Source organism: Setaria italica, chromosome II (assembly GCF_000263155.2).
Source record: "Setaria italica strain Yugu1 chromosome II, Setaria_italica_v2.0, whole genome shotgun sequence".
Lineage (NCBI taxonomy): Eukaryota > Viridiplantae > Streptophyta > Magnoliopsida > Poales > Poaceae > Setaria > Setaria italica.
Window position 1 is genome coordinate 22,710,496 of NC_028451.1, and position 17,643 is coordinate 22,728,138.

At 45.9% G+C, this 17,643-nt stretch overlaps 3 protein-coding genes across 4 annotated transcripts; 1 reads left to right on the forward strand and 2 right to left on the reverse strand.

Moving 5' to 3' along the window:
* Nucleotides 1-1,433: 1,433 nt before the first annotated feature.
* LOC101784376 (serine/threonine-protein kinase D6PKL1) lies at nucleotides 1,434-5,150 on the reverse strand. Of its 2 annotated transcripts, none has more exons than XM_012844151.2 (4): nucleotides 4,948-5,150; nucleotides 4,575-4,640; nucleotides 3,159-4,472; nucleotides 1,434-2,580 (listed from the first exon to the last, which is right to left on the reverse strand). In XM_012844151.2, the coding sequence occupies exons 3-4, from the start codon at nucleotides 4,337-4,339 to the stop codon at nucleotides 1,710-1,712; spliced, it is 2,052 nt and encodes a 683-aa protein (XP_012699605.1). In that variant the 5' UTR covers nucleotides 4,340-4,472; nucleotides 4,575-4,640; nucleotides 4,948-5,150; the 3' UTR covers nucleotides 1,434-1,709. The 2 variants fall into 2 exon arrangements, with proteins under 2 accessions (XP_012699605.1, XP_004956409.1); XM_004956352.2 differs by having other exon boundaries at nucleotides 4,575-4,651.
* A 7,223-nt stretch (nucleotides 5,151-12,373) lies between these two features.
* Nucleotides 12,374-14,373, reverse strand: LOC101785179 (protein ROOT PRIMORDIUM DEFECTIVE 1). Its single transcript, XM_004956354.3, has one exon. The coding sequence runs from the start codon at nucleotides 14,250-14,252 to the stop codon at nucleotides 12,777-12,779; it is 1,476 nt and encodes a 491-aa protein (XP_004956411.2). The 5' UTR covers nucleotides 14,253-14,373; the 3' UTR covers nucleotides 12,374-12,776.
* A 104-nt stretch (nucleotides 14,374-14,477) lies between these two features.
* On the forward strand, nucleotides 14,478-17,431 carry LOC101785585. The gene is made up of 5 exons (XM_004956355.2): nucleotides 14,478-14,688; nucleotides 14,824-15,058; nucleotides 15,184-15,249; nucleotides 15,358-15,427; nucleotides 17,077-17,431. Exons 1-4 carry the CDS (start codon nucleotides 14,670-14,672, stop codon nucleotides 15,413-15,415), a joined length of 378 nt encoding a protein of 125 aa, XP_004956412.1. The 5' UTR covers nucleotides 14,478-14,669; the 3' UTR covers nucleotides 15,416-15,427; nucleotides 17,077-17,431.
* Nucleotides 17,432-17,643: the final 212 nt, after the last annotated feature.

The window sequence follows — 17,643 nt, forward strand, 5'->3', positions numbered from 1 at the left end:
AAAAAAACGTATGAATGTAGCGAAATATCGATAACTAGTGAATAAATCTAAACGAAACAAGCAGTGATACGCCCAGGAGTGTAAGCTTAGATATTACTCGATAAACGGAACTTACAGAATCGGCCGGAGATCAAGATGATGCAGCCCCGCCAACCAGTACGAACTCGTGGAAAAGAGAAAAGTAGTAGCGAAGTCGCTTGAACGTAAATACGAGGAAAAAAGTAGCTTGTTGTATTGATTGGTTGATGATTACAGATTTACAAAGGTAGCTATTTATAGCCCCGTACAGATAACTTCTTAACCGACTAGAATCCTATCTCTAATTCAAACAGAAATCGAATATCTACAAGCACAATTCGTGCTAGGTTAGTTACTCCATGCTTCGTGGGCTGGCCTTCACCTTATCCTTCCATCCCTTTCCAAGCCCATACAGGCCCAATTAGTCCACCCTCCTAATCGGCCGATTCCTTATCGGCAAAAGATTACCGACTGGGACTCCGGTGCATTCGTCCTAAAGCGAGACAAAAGTCACCGGCCGATTCCGCACTATAACACCATTTGCCACCCCTTGGGCACCAAGATCCGTCCGTCCGAGTTCTGCGGCCTGGATCAGATGACTGCTGGAGGCTTTTTTCCTCGCCAGGCGCGGCGCGGCGCGGAAGTCGGGAAGGCGAAGGCCGTGGACCGTGGTGGTCAGCCGGCTCAGGATTCAGGAGGAGAGGAGCGTTTGCTGGGTTGCGCACTTGGCCGGCGAAGAACGCCGCGAAAAGAGGTGATGCGCTTGCGGTTGGGGCGATGCCACAGCCCACAGGTGCTCGGCGGGTCCTGGTCTCCGTTGCCGATTACGCGCCGCGTGCTCAGAGGACACATCCATGGCGTCTGTTTCCAGCGCCGTTTTCTACGTCACCGGAGGTGATCCATGGCCTGCACCTGCTCGTCTGTTGCTTTCGCTGCTGCGATCGTTAATTTGCCCGTTGGAGAACTCGTGATCGGCTCCATCAATGCCACCGGTGGGAGCGAGGTAGCTCTCCCTGCCAGCGACGCCGTCGGCCGGTCGGCGGCTTGGCAAGTCAGGCCACAAACCGCGCCTTCTCTGAACGCCCACCGAGAGCACCAAACGGCGTCTGGACCTGCCCCATTAGCCAAACCAATGAAAGCCACAAGTCCACAACCGCGACTTAACCCTCCTGATGAATGAAAGCCTCAATCACCAAACGGCGTCCGGTCCAGTCCATGTGCGCCTCAAATGACCGTGTCACGGGTGCACGGGCAACCCGGCGGCAAGTAAGCAAGTTCATGGGCGGCGGGCGGGCGCATCAGCCATGCACAGCACCGGTTACCGGGACACTTCCCGAACTCATCAAGGGTCAAAGCATTAAGCAAGCAGAAAGGACGATGCATTTCTCATCTGTTACAGCATATTTCTGCATCTGTTTGATCATGACAACGTTTTGCTATCCTTACTGGTTTCAGTTTTACTTCTGCACAAGTTAACAAGTAGTTCAGAGCTTTAGAGGGAGTCTATCACTACAGAAATGCAGAATGAGGAGACTTTAGCAGGCAAACACATCTATCTAATTCTGGCCAATTCAGATCTGAGAATTTTGCATCGATGCTGAGACACAAACCACCACATCGAATCACACGACATCAAACTGACCATACACCAACAGCATGCAAACAATAGCCACCACTGGGGCAGCACTACTCTAAAAGAACTCGAAGTCCAGGTATTTTCCGCCTGACTTCACGTCAGCGCCAACTATTCTCTTGCTGTTGCTCCCGATCGCCTCCGCCACGCCATACTTCACCGGCAGCTCGGCCTCGACGGGTCTTGGGACCTCAGGTGGAGTGCTGCACCGGATGAGAGCCCAGTTCACGCCTTCGAAGAAGGGGTGCTGCTTTATCTCCGTCGCCCCCCGCTTCACGCCTAGGCGGTTCTGTGGTTCCTTGACCAGGAGCCCCCTGATGAGGTCTCTGCTAGAGTAGCTTGTGGACGGCGACTCTGGAAATTTTAGCTGCTGACCAACCACGTTAAACAGTGTGGCACGGTTTCCTGACCCCTTGAATGGGGTTTTACCGAACAGCAGCTCATGAAGGAAGATGCCGAAGGTCCACCAGTCAACAGCACTTCCATGGCCTTCACCTTTGATGATTTCAGGGGCCAAGTATTCATGAGTCCCGACAAATGACATCGACCGAGCCGACGTTGGTTCAGCAACAAGCTCAGGCAGGGTGCCAACATTCTGTCCCAACTCAGACCTTGTCTTTCTAATCTTTTTCTTGCTCTTCTGACCGAATAATTTGGGAAGGAAGCATGCAGGCTGAATACACGCTGAAGTAGGTTCCATGCAAGCAGGTTGTACACAGAAAGAACCACCCGCTCTTCTGGGATCAGTATCGAAAGCTGATGTTCTGATGAGTGTAGGTGAGACTGCACATCTTAGGGAGAGGTCAAAATCTGAAAGCATTATGTGCCCATCATCACGCACAAGAACATTTTCTGGTTTCAGATCCCTGTAGACAACTCCCAACATGTGTAGATACTCCAGAGCTAGAAGTACTTCTGCAGCATAGAATCTGCACAAAATCAGAGCACTCCATGTTAGTGCTTGCAATTACTAGAAGGTATAAGCTACTCAACATAACAAGTGACTGTTGAATTGTAAAACAAATGTAACAAAACTAGAATCTAGCATGGCCTAATATCTATTGATGCTACTCATGACATGGGCCCTGGCGTACAAAATTTTTAGTCCATGAAAGTGATTCATGAAACATTTAAGGATACCTACCTAGGCGCACTTTGTTCTCTACACATCACTCAAAAGCTATTAGACTCTATTCGGGAATTTTGCACCTTGCAGAGAGCATAACTGGGCAAAGTTAGATTCTTCAAAAGGCCCAATAAGACTAGGACAGTAACATTAGATCAGTCCGTCAGTAAAGCTACTAGTAAATTAGATTAAAAAAATTCAGGAATATGAATAATATTTTCTTTCTACAGGTGAATTTAATAGAATTTTCTTTCTGCATGTGAATGTGAATAAAATGAGATAATAGGCATTCAGTCATACAGGGAGTTGAGAAATCATCTACTCTACTCCAAACAAGTTATATTTCTCTGAAGAATAAATCATGCTTAATGTATATATTACCTTGCAGCATACTCTGAGAAATGTTTCCCTGGTTGTCTCTGTCGCAGAGTATGCAGATCGCCACCTGGACAGAATTCCATCACCAAACAAGAGAACCTGTCGGTCTCAAAATGTGTATACAAGGTTGGGAGGAATGGGTGGTCCAGAAGCTGTAGAATTTCCCTTTCAGTTTGAGCCCTATTTAACTTCTTCCTACTTGCCAAGGATGCCTTGTCCATTACCTTCATTGCAAAGTAGCACCGAGTTCCACTTAATTCGGAGAGGTAAACACTGCCAATGTCACCACAACCAAGACGCTTGAGTAGTCTAAAATGGCTCATTCCAAGCACGCTATCTCGAGTTCGTACAGCATGAATTGCCTTCCATCTAGGATCATTCCCCTTGTGAGGCTTGCTGGCACCTCCAGTTATATGGCTCCAGCTGCTGTCATCACTAACACCACTGCTATCACTTGCTCGACTCATGCTAGTTTTTGCACTTTCTAGCAAGTCGCCTCGGACACCCTTTACACTTTCACAGTTTCTCTCCACAGTGAGCATTCCTTCACTAGCTACAGCTTCACTTTTGTATGTGCTTGCACAGCTGTTAAGAGTGCTCATGGCAGTGACCACACCCATGCTGTCAATGCTACTGTGAGGGCTGACATTGCCGCTGGGAGGAAGTGAAGCATCCCAGACACACTCCTTCTCTTCGGAGTCCTGAGGCAAAGAGGTAGCCTGAGATGAGCGTGCTGTGGCCACTGATGCCACTGCAGAACCAGACACATTCCTCTCTTCAGCCAAACCTTCGGCACCTACCACCAGATTTGCCTTTGTGCCTGCGACACGGATCGAGAGGTCATCCATGAAAGGCCCCTTCATCGACACTCCTCGCACTAAACTCACCGGTGGCTCGGACCTCTCCTCGTCAATTGCAACATAGACTGTCTTCATAATATCCATATCAATAGGCTCTGGAGGGTGACTAGCTCCAGAGAAGGAGCTCCGGCCACCCTCATCAGAGGAATCCAGGCTCCGGAAGCTCTCCTCACCATCAGCTGGCAAATCCTTCTCTTCTTGCTGCTGGGAGTTCTTCCCTTTCCATGACGCCTTTATCGGTATTGGTGGCTCCAAGCTCTGAACCTTCCGAGCAGTGAGCACCAAAGGGTCTTTGGGCTCGGCAATCTTATCTACCGCCTCCATTCAGTCTCAGCATAACAAGTGCACAAGCACCTGCAAAGATTTGGTCGCGTCTTGGCGAATTCCCAAGCAATTCTCTTCAACCGCCTGTTTCCTGGCACCCGGTGAGCAGATTTCAGGGCAGAGAACACTCCACCTACAGGCAGCACAAAGATTTCATTATTTAAAAAGGACAAAGATTAAGTTGCTGAAGGAAACCAGAATTTCCCTTCAATCCAAAGAGTTCCAAGAATCCAACCTGCTTCCGCGCTAATTCTGTGCAGCACCAAGCGAAGCAACTCCTGGGAGTAGGACGAACTCCACCCTGTCCAAACACTAAAGTGCCGTTCAATCCACCGGATTAGACATTACTCCCTTGCGGAAACAACAACCCACCAAATTACGCCTACGTTGCTTAAATCCCACGATTCCCCCACCGCGGCAGAATCCCAAAACCGCACCCGAAATCCCCCACTCGCTACCCGGAAGTGCACCCAACCCGCATTCAGATCTTTCCCACACAAAAGCATAAAAAAAAACCCTAACGAAGACGAGCAGAAACCAGCGCATCCCCAAGAAAGCAAGAACCGCACCAGCCCAAGAAGCTTAACAGAAACGAAAGAAAGAATCACCTCGAATGGGGGAAAGCGGAGATCCCGGAGCTCCGAATCCTCCACTTGCCTCCACCACCGCTCACTGGCGTCGCGCTACCACTGCTCGCTCGTATCAGTCCCCGAGTAACTCCGCACTCGCACGCACTCTCTCTCCTCTCGTGAGGAGGGGAAGTGGAGTGGAGGACAAAAGAAAAAGCGAAAGGGGTGGAAACTGTTGTGGAGCTCTGCTCGGAGTCGGAGGTGGGGGCGTATGATATTTTGGGCCTGTTTTCTTCCACTTGCTAAACTTTAGCACCCGTCACATCAAATGTTTAGATACTAATTAGAAGTATTAAACGTAGACTATTTACAAAACCCATTACATAAGACGAATCTAAACGGCGAGACGAATCTATTAAGCCTAATTAGTCCATGATTTGACAATGTGTTGCTACAGTAAATATTTGCTAATGATAGATTAATTAGGCTTAATAGATTCGTCTCGCTGTTTAGATTCCACCTATGTAATTGGTTTTGTACATAGTCTACGTTTACTACTCCTAATTAGTATCTAAACATTCGATGTGACACGTGCTAAAAATAAGACACGGGAAGAAAACGCCCCCTTTGTTTTCCTTGCCTTTTTTTTCCGTTTCACCTTTAGAAATTAATGGAGAATGCAGTAAAGATGCGGCGCGTGCGCTGCTATAGTACGCTCTTAAAGCAGTGTTTCCCGCCGCTAATCTCCAGTTCACTCTCATTAATCACGCAGCTTTTTTTTCACTTTGGACCTTCCGTTCGTTCTCTTATCAAGAAAACAACTGCTCTCTCTAGTCCCATATTAGTGACACTATATCTTTTCTAAAACCATATTTCGAGACACAGTTTTCAAATATCTAAACTCGACACATAAGAAATAAAATATCCAACCAAAACTTAAATAATTGACTTAAGATAGCCAAAAAAATGTACACATAGAGTAGTATTTGATTAAAAAACTGTAATATAACCTCCAAGGTAGAAATAGTAGCCACTAACAAACTATTTAATCCGTGTTAAAAGCAAACTATTTAATCTGTGAGCACTGCAACATTATATTTTTCCCTTTTATGCCAACCCTCGTAAACGGCTGAGGTAAAAAATATAAACAATTCTGGACATTATTTTTTTTCTCTTTGCATCTCATTTTCTTGATTTTTTTAGGAAAGATAAGGCTTGAACATGTTTTTATCCTCAATGTTTGCAAATGTTAATATTAGAAATAAAAGTATACTGAAAACAAAGAAATATATTTATAATTAGGAATATGAAGTTGTTGGTTTTAATTAAAGCTATAGGTATCACCGAAAGTGAATTAATTGCTGTATTGAAATGGGTCGGAGCATTCGAAGACGTTTGGGCCCGGGGCGCGGGACCATGCTGCAACCCTTTGGGACTACAAGGGACCCACCTGTCACCATCCCTTCTTGTTCTTGGGGTGCTGCGACCCAATGTCGCGATCACGCAAAGGACCATGCCTGACCTGACCCATTGGGTGATGCCGTTTATAACGCCTAATGGCATGTTCACTCTTTAATCATGCTAATCGTGCAACTTTAGCAAGGAAAAGGGCTCCTGCATTATCGTAGAAACAAAAAAAAGGAAGAGATGCATCAATAAAAGATGCAAAATCCATTTTTCTACGACCCTTCATCACAGCCTTACATGTTCGCTTCAATATACGAATGAATCAATTGCTCGAGAATAAAAAGTTGTACTACTGTATAGTGTATAACACTATGTCTTGCATCATATCTGGATGCTGTACAGAACCAACCGGGGGACATGTCACGTCCTCAAAAATCAAAATCAACAGCATCTCTATGGTATGTGCCGTACCAGGTGCGCATAATGCTCAGCATCTTTTTTTAGCGAGCGCAATTAGCAGAGTAATCAAAGGGATCTACGGCCCATAGAGGTGGCTTTCGATACGATAAGGTGCGTGGTGATCGCCCGTGATGCGCAGGGAAGAGCAGTGCGGGAGTGGTTGTGGGGACAAGAGGACAACTCGTCAACTCACCCAGCGTAGGCTGTCCTGTCCTCCTTTTGCCCTCCTTTCTTCTCCCGTGCCCTAATGACCCCTGCAGGACCATATGCCACCGTGCCCGCCCTGCTTTTTAGACCGGTTTTGTCTGTTGACCGCGACAATTAGGTTTCCCTGAGCCTCCTTTCGATCCATCGCCCAGTGTGTGTGTGTCGTTGTATTACTGGACCCTTCACAAAAGTATTTTGGAGAGCATCAGAATGAGCAATCAGGTAACTGGGATGGACAGTGGATGGGGCAACCTGATAAAATTAAGAAAACGATGAAAGTTCTTCGAACAATAATGAAACGATTATCGGTTAAAGCACATGAAAAGTCCCATGATATAGAACTCGTTAACTGAAACCACTTGTTGCTCTAATGTTAAACACTCTCGGGCAGCTTTCCTGTTTTCCAGGATAGCAGATAAGCAGGCATGGTACCACCGGCACGCGGGGTTTCATTATGCCGAAAAGAAGATACCCACGCGCGGTTGGTAGATAAAAACTGCATGTTCCAATTTGCACAAACCTTACATTTGTCAGTAGACCAATAGACCAAATAAATTATCGATAATTTATCCGGGTGGTGGCAAGAAACAAACCCTCTGAACTAGCGCATCGACAACGACATGAGATGCCGAGTCTGCAGCCATTTACTGAATCCTATATAATTTGCATAGCATGTAGATGTAGAGATCTAAACTGAAGTGACCTGACTTGAACTAGATATGACGTACTGCCGAAGTGGACAAGTCACAAAAACAGAACAGGCAGGCAAAAGGATGAGAGAGAAATCCAAGGCGACCAGAAACGAATCACGGACCTGGAATCCTGGATAACAACCCATCGAGATTAGCAGGTATCATATTCATAGGATTCTCATGCTTCCACACTGCCCAATTCTGCAACCAGATTTCCAGTAGCAGTTTCCATGCTCAGCCTGCACACCTGCACCTTCCAGTATCATGATCAGACGTATGGTCTGAATGATAGCTCCAGTTTTTCATGTGAGCCTGCAGGTAGACCTGGAAAAAATTGCCAATGTCATGAATTAGATTGCTATATCCTTCTAAGTTCATGCCAGCAGGCTTACGAAATTGCTAGGTTTATTTATTTCATTCAAAAGAGCATTGCTATGGTTGAAAGAAATGCTGAATTTCATAGGGTAAACATATTTTGGATTATACCTTGGATTTAATAAGTAAATTTACTAGTTTCATAATGTACACTGTTGAATATTTCCGAGATGATTTCCTTCTAGTATTTTTTCCCGATATGCTCTCTGCCCTAGGCAATATGATGCATGCTGTGAACAGTGGAAAAAGGCTGGGTGCAAAAGCCAAGGGTCATCATCAGGGAGGAGGCATGATGTAATGATTAGCTTTGCATTCTAATATCAGCTGGCCCCATTAGTTAAGGTAGTATGAGGCATTGGGATTACTCCTACTCAAGCAACAGCCAGTGCCCCCTCAGGGCCGATTCTTTTTGGCAAAGTTCATGGCAAATTGGCATAGAGTATGTCTACCCGAGTAACAAATTGGTTTCCTCCTTTTTTGCTTGTTCCCTGGCCCTCCATCCATCTGTTGCATTGGAATCCAGGAAAGTGCAGGGCCCAATTCTGGTCTTCTGGGGCATGCATCTGCTCTCACCTCTTCTATGATGCCCAGCTACTTTAGACTGATAAAAAAGGCTGTGGGAACGTGAGGCTAAGGGGTTTTCCCCACTTTCCCCTTAGCCGCCACCATGACAAGTCAAGAGAAGCTTTGGCCTGAATGGCCGGACAGTTCATCATGGTTGCTCTTGCACGCAGGCAGCAGTTGGAGCCTCTAGATCTGCCGTGCAGCTTCACACTCACACACAACAACAATAACAACAAAAGTCATTTTTGTTTTCTTAGTTTATGACTTCTTGATTATCAGCTATACTAGGCTGGCCGAGTTTTCTGAAAAAAAAGGACCAACTGTGATGTTGGAGCTTTCAGTTTTATAAGCAGCAGAAATAACATAATATTTGCCATGTTTGAGGGAGAATACAATACCAAGAGTCGGTAATTAAGGAATGCAAGTAACAAAATAAATCTAGAACACACAGATCTCAGGAATCAATAACACTATGAAGAAAAGGAAGTAAATGGAGAGGCCACTAGCTATTGCTTTCTTCTTGGAATGTAGTTGCCATATATTATGAATATAGTGTCACTAGTGAAATGCCAAACCAATATCTCAAAGAAGGTGTGTGCTGCTATTGCTACTATGATAGTAATCTGTTGTAATCCCATGGGAAATGAAACACACAAGATAGTGGATCATGTTTAACAAATATGAGAAAAAGGAGTAGGATTGTATGCCAACCGCATAAGCTGTCGTCTTAGGTGACATTGTCTTAGGTGACATTGTGACAGGCAGTACCGCAACTTATGAAATTTCACAGAGAAGAATCTTTGTTAAAGTAAATGCTGTTTCAAATCCTGGTGCACCAGCCAAACAATCACGTGAACTGCACCACCGAAGCACCAAGCTGTTCAAAGTAGTAGTAATTTTTTTTTATCGAAAGTAGTAGTAAAATTGTAAAATCCAAATGAAGTGCTCAGATAAATAAAATCACATGGACAACTGCACTGGGTTCAACAAGATGATATCATGCCATTGTGTTGCTCAATAACTCTTATGCAATAAACATGAAGAATTAGTTTATGATGGATGGAAAGAATAAATAATCCTTTTTTCTGTTCCAACTATCAATCAAGTAGAGTGTCGTGGAACTAAAGCAGGCTGATAGCTACTGCGATTCCTAAGCAGCATAATTTGTTAAATTTAGTAGAATTATATAGGATAACATAGCATCATTGGAATTAAGCTTGGCCTAGATTAGCTCTTCTGAGAACTATAGCAAGAGCTCCAAACAGGACTTGAGCTAGACTTGCATGATTTTCGTTTGCAAAGACAATATGCTAAATTTATTAGAGAGATTAATCCAAATAGGACAATCAATCTCTATCTCAATATATATGACAAAGAAATTCCCACTTCATTCCATATGCTTTCCCATGAACTATACAAAGAAATGTACTAAATTGCTGGGAAAGTTTTAGAATTCCATTCTCAAACAAACTTCTTATTTGTGTATCATGTACTGCTGGGCATCCAACAACTTGAAAATATTGTTAACCAAACCAGATGGTGCTTACCAAGAAAAATGTGTAAACTGGCATGTTAGTTGCTGCGGAAATAGTTCGAAGTTGAACAGATCTAACCTTTACTCACACATATGGAGTCATGCTCACAGAACACATAAAATGTGTTTTAGGCAGAGCTAGCAAGAAAGGTAGCTGTGACTACAAGATGTGAATGGTAATGGGACAGAGGTCAAACTCATGCCAGTTTGCAAGTTAGTGTTCACTCTACACAAAACAGTCACATCTCAAAAGATAAAATGACAATAAACAAATATAAAAGATGAGATGTAATGTTAACACATTAAGAAACACCAATATTAATTGAGAAGCTGGATGCCTGGCATATCACACATATATTGCAGTTTGTAAGGTCTAAAGTTAACCTATCGAAGGCTTGCAGCACAAAACCAACTGCATTGATTTGAGGCACAAGAACATATTCAAATGCTTCCCTAATTTTGTGAGACCTTCCAGGAATTTTCAAAACAGGCAATTAAGAGAGCTAGCAATGCCCAACATTTAGGTACTCCCTCCGTTCCAAAATGTAGGTTGTTTTGGCTTTTCTAGATACATAGATTTTGCTATGCACCTAAATATAGGGTAGAAAAGTCAAAATGATCTACATTTTGAAACAGAGTAGAAATTAAAGCAAAATATTTAACTTTACCAAAATCTTCATGGTGGCCATTCAAAACAAGAAAGAGCATAAACCTACCACATTCACAAAGAGAGAGCGAGAGAGCTCTCTCATGGCAATTTGATTCCACTGTGTTCCAAATGTTGCCATGAGGATTGCAAAGGTTCCGGGGTCAACAACATGATACTTAGCTGAAATGATTTTGAGGAGCGAGGGTCAGCAACTTTGCAAATTGCCGCACCCACGTCATCATTTGTGAGAGGCTGAGAGCATAAACAGAGGTTAGGATTGTCATGTTGTTGGGGTGGGGTGGGGTGGGGTGGGGGGGGGGCACCTATGGTGGCCACACTAAGAACTAAGAAGTCCATCGCAAGCAGGAATGCGCGAACGCCACGGGAGCACACCAGCACGCACAACGCTGTAGTTATCATTTCCCTTCACTTGGTTGTTAGGAAGTTTGGCTTGGATTACTTTGGTTTGTTTGGGAACTTGGTCGGGATCTGTTGGATTGTAAGCAGATTGGTTTAGCTTGTGAGCATTATGTGGAGATTTTTGGGAAACGACTGATGCTTATATATGCCAAATCAGTGTACTTCATGAAGTCAACCAAGAAGTTATCACTTACCCTGCCTCTCCCTCCCTCCCTGCTATCTATATGCTCTCCCTTTCACCATAGCTCCAGGCAGACGAAAGGACACAAGGTGAACCACCTCGGCCTGCTGCCAACTAGCCATGATTGGCTCCCATCTGCATAACAGGCCGCCACTGCCATAATATAATAAGGAGCAGGAGACCCTTTTCAATTTTCTGAAATGATCCAAATATCCTTTTCTTTTCTGAAAGACACAGCATAGCCGGCTTTATATTATAAATGGAAGAAATGAAATTACAGAAGCTGGCAGTTCAAAGAGCTCTGGCCTTGCCCCAACTTATTGCTTTGCATCCAACATGATTAGGCTGGTTGGGTCTGATCAATTCGATATCTGTAAAGGCCATAGCATAATTTTTCACTAACCAATTTGTCACCTTGGAGAGAACAAGATTTAACATCAAATATGATCCGGCCAAAGTGTGTGCTTGACTTGATTTTTTGTGCAGTGTTCTTTGTGCAAAACTGAAGTGTGACTTGAACATTAAAGTGAACAAGCTGCGGTGGCTTGTTTAAACCTAAATAAATCAAGTCAAAACTGACACGCATCTTAGTTCTAACAACAAGAACTTCTATTTACCTTGATAACAGTACAGAGTGTCTTTGTAAGGAAGGTCAAGCTTCTCCCAAAAGCTGAACACTTCAATCAATGGTTGAAGGTTAAAATACAGTGATTTGAGTTTCTGACTTTCTGTTGATAATGGAGGTGAGAATTCCACTTTCTATATATAAAATTGGATTTGGTTATTTATAGCTGAACGCCTCACAAATGATTGAATGTTAAGGTAACCCAAGCACTAGAATGTAATTAAGAGACCGGTTTTCCCCTTATAGAGTGTAGGAGAATCCTGTAGAGTATATACTCATGAAACAAATGCAATCTCTAGAATGGTAGAATGGCAATCGGCGAGGAAATTTACCTTATTATAGGCACTTTAGCTAATCAGAAAGGCTGAGGTAACTCCCATTTGATTTTGCGCATATCTCAACTTTCATACAATGACACAAAATGATAAAAAGAATTGGCATCACTACCTTCAGTACTGTGGAATTGCTAGTAATTATCGCTATACACAGAACCATAAGCAATGGCAATGCTCTACTGCTTCAACCAAGAACCGAGCAAAGAAACTAGATATTGAATTAGCTTGCTACTTCTTAAGCAGCTAAATGTAGTACACATCAAAACTTTGACAGAGCATGATACTCACAGTAGTCTACAATAGCTTTGCAGAACCTCTCATTTGGAGCCACTAAGTTGAATCAAACCCAGTCACTGGAATTCATAACTGAAGCCACAATCTCAAAACAGAAATTCAGAAGGCAAGAATCATCAGCCTATGTCAGCCATCACTATCACCTTCATCATCCTCATCAACAGCAGGCCCGTCATCATCCACAATCTCCATCCCGAAGCACTCGACATCAGCATCCTCATCCATTCCCTCCCCTTGAAACTCCTCTCCATCCAGTGAACCATCTTCCTCAGCAACATCCTCATCAAGAACAAGCTTGGACAAACCCTTCCCCCGGTATAGCACTCCAGTGCGCATCACATAATGCACCTTGTCCCGCACCGCCGCCAAGGGATGCTGTTCCACGAGCTTCCCTCTCTCATATCCCTCTCGAAGCACCACAGTCGTTGTCTTGCACTTCAATGACAGATAGAACACCCCAGGGTACCGCGTGAAGAGCCTAGTGAACTTGTGAGGCAGGCCCAGCTCCTCCCGGAGCAGCCGGATGGCATTCCTCCGCACCATCTTGTGCACCGTTAGGCCAAGCAGCTCATGTAGCAAGCCGATGTTCCTCTTCTCGAAGATGTCACTCTCAGGGTCTATCCCTGACGCGTCGTCGTACGGCGAGATGTAGGGAAGGCGGTGGAACTCATCCATCCAGGCCTTGACCTTCTTCATCGAGCCGTACCCCCGCGGGAATCGCATTGGGAACGCGAGGGGGGCGCTCGACGAGGACGGCGGCCGGGACAGAGCGCGGTAGGTCGCTGTGTCGATGGCCGCGGCGTGGCGGCGCTGGAGGGAGGAGACGGCGATGTCCTCGGGGAGGCCAGAGGCGGACAGCAGGGAGATGCGGTTGTTGGCGACGGCGAAGACACCGGGGTGGGTGGCCGGGAACGCAGCGGCGAAGTTGAACGGCAGGCCCAGGTCGAAGCGGAGCGGGAGTACGGAGGCGAGCGGGAGCGACCTGGAGCGGGTGAGGAGGAGGAGGCGCGCGAGGCGGAGGTGCGCGTCATGCGCGGAGGCGTCGGCGAGGCGGGCCAGGAGGGTGTGCGACGCCGGCGTGAGGGAGAAGGAGGGCAGCGTGGGGAACCGCGGGTGCGGTTGCTCGGCGAAGAGCGTGGGGTGGCGGCGGAGGAACCGGAGCACGGGCACCGTGAGGCCCAGCGGCTTCTGGAGGCGCGCGAGGGAGCGCGCCGGCACGGGGGAGGCGGCTGGGAGGCGCGCGAGGTGGTCGAGCAGCAGGCAGGACGCGCGGATGGAGGTGGTGCGCTCGATCAGGTGGTCCAGGCCCCGGTTCTTCACCCATTTGAGCCGCACCTTCTGCATCTCCGACGATGGAGGGGGATAGGCTTGGTGCCTTGCGGGGAACGGAGGGGCAGGCCGGAGGGCGAGGGCGGCGGCGGCGGCGGCGCGCGCGAAGTGTTTGAGGAAATGCGGAGGTGGGGAGCGCCGACGATCTGATGAACCTGACCAGATTTCGGCCAAACAGGCCGCATGCCCACAAGACCATGATGATTCAGGCCCATGAAGTATACGTCGGTTTCTGTGGAGACCTTTACAGGCCCAAACCAGTCCGCGAAGCATCTGTCACGTGACACTCTCACGGGCCCACCACCTGCATTTCGCGCCAGTACATCTGCTACATCTATTCTCACCCATTTTCCTAACCGGAAGACCCGAGAACTGTGGGACCACATGCGTTTGAGCCCACAAGTCATTGCCTAAAACTAAGACCGCTCCCGCTCACTTTTCTGTCTTGTCTGAGAAGAAAGAATTCGAAGCGCGAGTTCGTGTCTTCTTGCTCCGTACATGTCACGTGACCACCCAGCAAAGAGCAAAGGGAGCTCTGCTAAACCCCCTCCTCCGTCTTGCAAACCCATCCCACCTCGCCTTCCTCGCCCGCACACCATTCATCCACCCCCATCGTCTCAGCCTCTTCGCTTCGTCCCCACCGCGTCGGGAGGCTAGGGTTTCCGCACCAAGCCGGCTTCCCCCTCTCCCATGGCCTTCGCCCAGAGATGTACGCTGCCCAATCGCCTCTGATCCTCCCAGTGTACTTTTGATCCGGTTTTCCTTTCGGCAAATTTCGCCTTTTGCTTTCGTTTGGTCGCTCGTTCCTGACGGATTTGGTTTCGTGCCTCGATCGGGGGTGCAGATGGATACGGGAGCGCTGGGTTCTTCGAGGTCGTGCAGGGCTTGCACCCGCGCGGGATCCCCAAGTCCGAGGCGAGAGGGGGAGCCGGCGTTGCTGTGAACAAGGTCAAGAAGTATCTCGCCCAGATGGACAGGGCCGTGGATTACGACTTCTACGACGACGACGACCTCCGCTACGTCCGCTTCAAGTCGCCCTTCAACCGCCGCCCCCTCATCGGCCGCCGACCATCCCTCGGGTATGCTGTGTTGCTTTGTGCTCCTGCTTGTTTGTTTGTACGCGCGCGCGTGGCGATAAATTTGGGGATTTATTTTGGTAATTTTGACGGGTTTGCTCCGTGGTGTTTTCGGTGCCTGCGTCCAGGAAGAACGCGGGGAAGCGCACCCTCCGCCTCGTCGGGGGCAGCAGCCCAGACTACCTGCGGCAATGGTGCGCCACTTGATTTGTTCATTTCGGTTTGTGTCGACGGTCGTGTGATTCTAGGCTTCTAGCGTTGTTGTTGACGTCGCCATCTGTTTTGGCTGGTGCTTGTTGCAGTGAAGAGGCTGCGTTTGGTGATTTCGATGACAGCGATGACTGGGAGGACGAGGTGTAGGTCGGCATAAAGGTTGTGACCTGTTCTCTCTAGTCTCTGCATAAACCTATGATTCACCGGATTTGTATTATGATGTGGGTCTGAATTTTTGCGCAGTAGTTGGTTTCTGTTTTTGTATTCTCTCTAAGCTTTGTGTTGTTTGATCAGTAGCAAACCTGTGTGCTAGTTTTCCTCTTTGCATCTGTGTGGTTGTTTTAATTGTGGACGATCTTCGGTGAAATTGAACAGGGGAAGTGTGCACCTGTGGCATCACTTTTTTTCCTCAACATACAATACATTTTGGGTCTGTATCCTCACTTAGGGCCAAACTTTGGGATATTGAACATTAGTGTTGCGCAATAAATCTTAGTAACTAATGATTTATGCTAGCAACATGTGAAACAGAGTCGCCTATGGTTTAGTTGTTTTCTGCTGTGGAAATGGACTCTTGGACAGTACTTGTGTTCATTTTTGGATTGTCATTGCAACTTACTGTTTGATTAGTCATCAGACCATCATAGTAAGAATGTGTTCCCACCTTTTGTATCTGGCCCATTTTTGGTAGTTTGAATTGTGGACAATCCCCTATAATTGACATTTCCGTCTGTTCTTGTGAAACAAATGAATGGTTATTTAATCTCTGTTTGCTAAATTAGTGCAAGAACAACTGAAATAGTGGACCTGAAGTGTTGCAAAGTTGACCATAATTCAAGATTAGTTACTTAATGACTTGTGACTAGTAGCATGTGAAATAAAGTATTGGTCTCTTGGAACAAATTCTTCCTTTTGAAACAAAAGAGTCTATTGGTCTTCATATTTCCATTGCATCGTATACAATCACCCTGCAATCGCTGCTTGTCTTGTTCTCGTGGACAGTTATTTTTCCCCCCACTGTGTAACAAGATTTACTTTGTTCGCATTTACAACTAAGAGCAAGGACCATTTTATGCAGCACATAATGATTATTTGGTCATTGTGTGATTGTGCAAACTCTGAAATAGTTTGCATTAATACGGTAGAGTTCAGCTTACATTGAACTTGCTTAGCTGATGAACTGTGACTAGCAGCATGTCAGTCTGAGTCTTGCATGATTAGTCTGCTTTTCCTTCCTATTGTACCAATCAGACCATTCTGAATTAATGTACTTACTGTCTAATCATATCAGAGCTTGTTCTGCTCTTTTGCACACCCATATTCTTCCATTGATATATAAACTTGTTACTGGTGATTACCTCAAATGGTAGTATCTACTGTTCAGATGCTGGAAAAAACATGTAAGAAGGAGAAGAAAAAGCATATGTTTACCTGATCAGATGTCTCTGCCATGTAGTATGAATGATATGTTGTGAACTAGTAACCTTTGCTTTTTGTTTGCCTGATTCTGTTATCATTATATTCATTACCTACCGTAAGAATGGAGTGGCTATGTTTAGTTACTGCTGCACAATCCATTTTAGTTCATCTCTGTTCATTCATCATATGCCTAAAGCATTTATGTTGGCAATGGGAGAACTCTGAGACCTGCAGCATTGACCCCTTCTATCTGAATTATCTAGCTAGCTTACTAATGATGAGCATCAGAAGTAACAGGAGATGTTTTCAAATTAGTTCCGTTCAGTTGATTATGAAATGTATTATCACTTGCATATTTGTGACCATGTCTATCTTCTGTTGCTTTGCAGAATACCAACAGATTGAGCAGGGGAGGGGTACAGACGACAGGCGTATAGTGTTCGTGGGAGGTCTTTTGGCTTGGGACGGTGGGCTACTTACATATCCGCATAGTACCTTTTACGTTTCTGCAATCTCTACAGTGCGAGGAGGGAGTTGGCCTGTAATAATTTTGCACTCTCAATGCTCGTCGCTTTTGCTCTCGTGATGTTAGATTCTTCTCCGATGCCTGCAGGGAAAAGAGACCTTTTGGACGCAATTTTCTAAACTGTTATGTTCTGTTAGCCTTTGTTTACTAGAGATTTGTCTCGTGATAACATCGATTATATAGGCTGGGTGAACTTGTTTGTTGCCTTGTTTTCTTTTCTTTTTTCTCCTCTCTTTTTTTGGTGTGGAAGATGAACTTGTCTGTCATAAAAACTCAACCTGACAAACCCAGTACGAAATCTAGTATCGGGCCAATTACCTCAAGCCAATGAACATGTTGCTTTCGAAAGCTGAAACCCGGCCCGAACCAGAAACCACAGTAACAAGCTCCTGTCACGTGACCACCCTCTTCTGACTTCTGAGCCCACAAG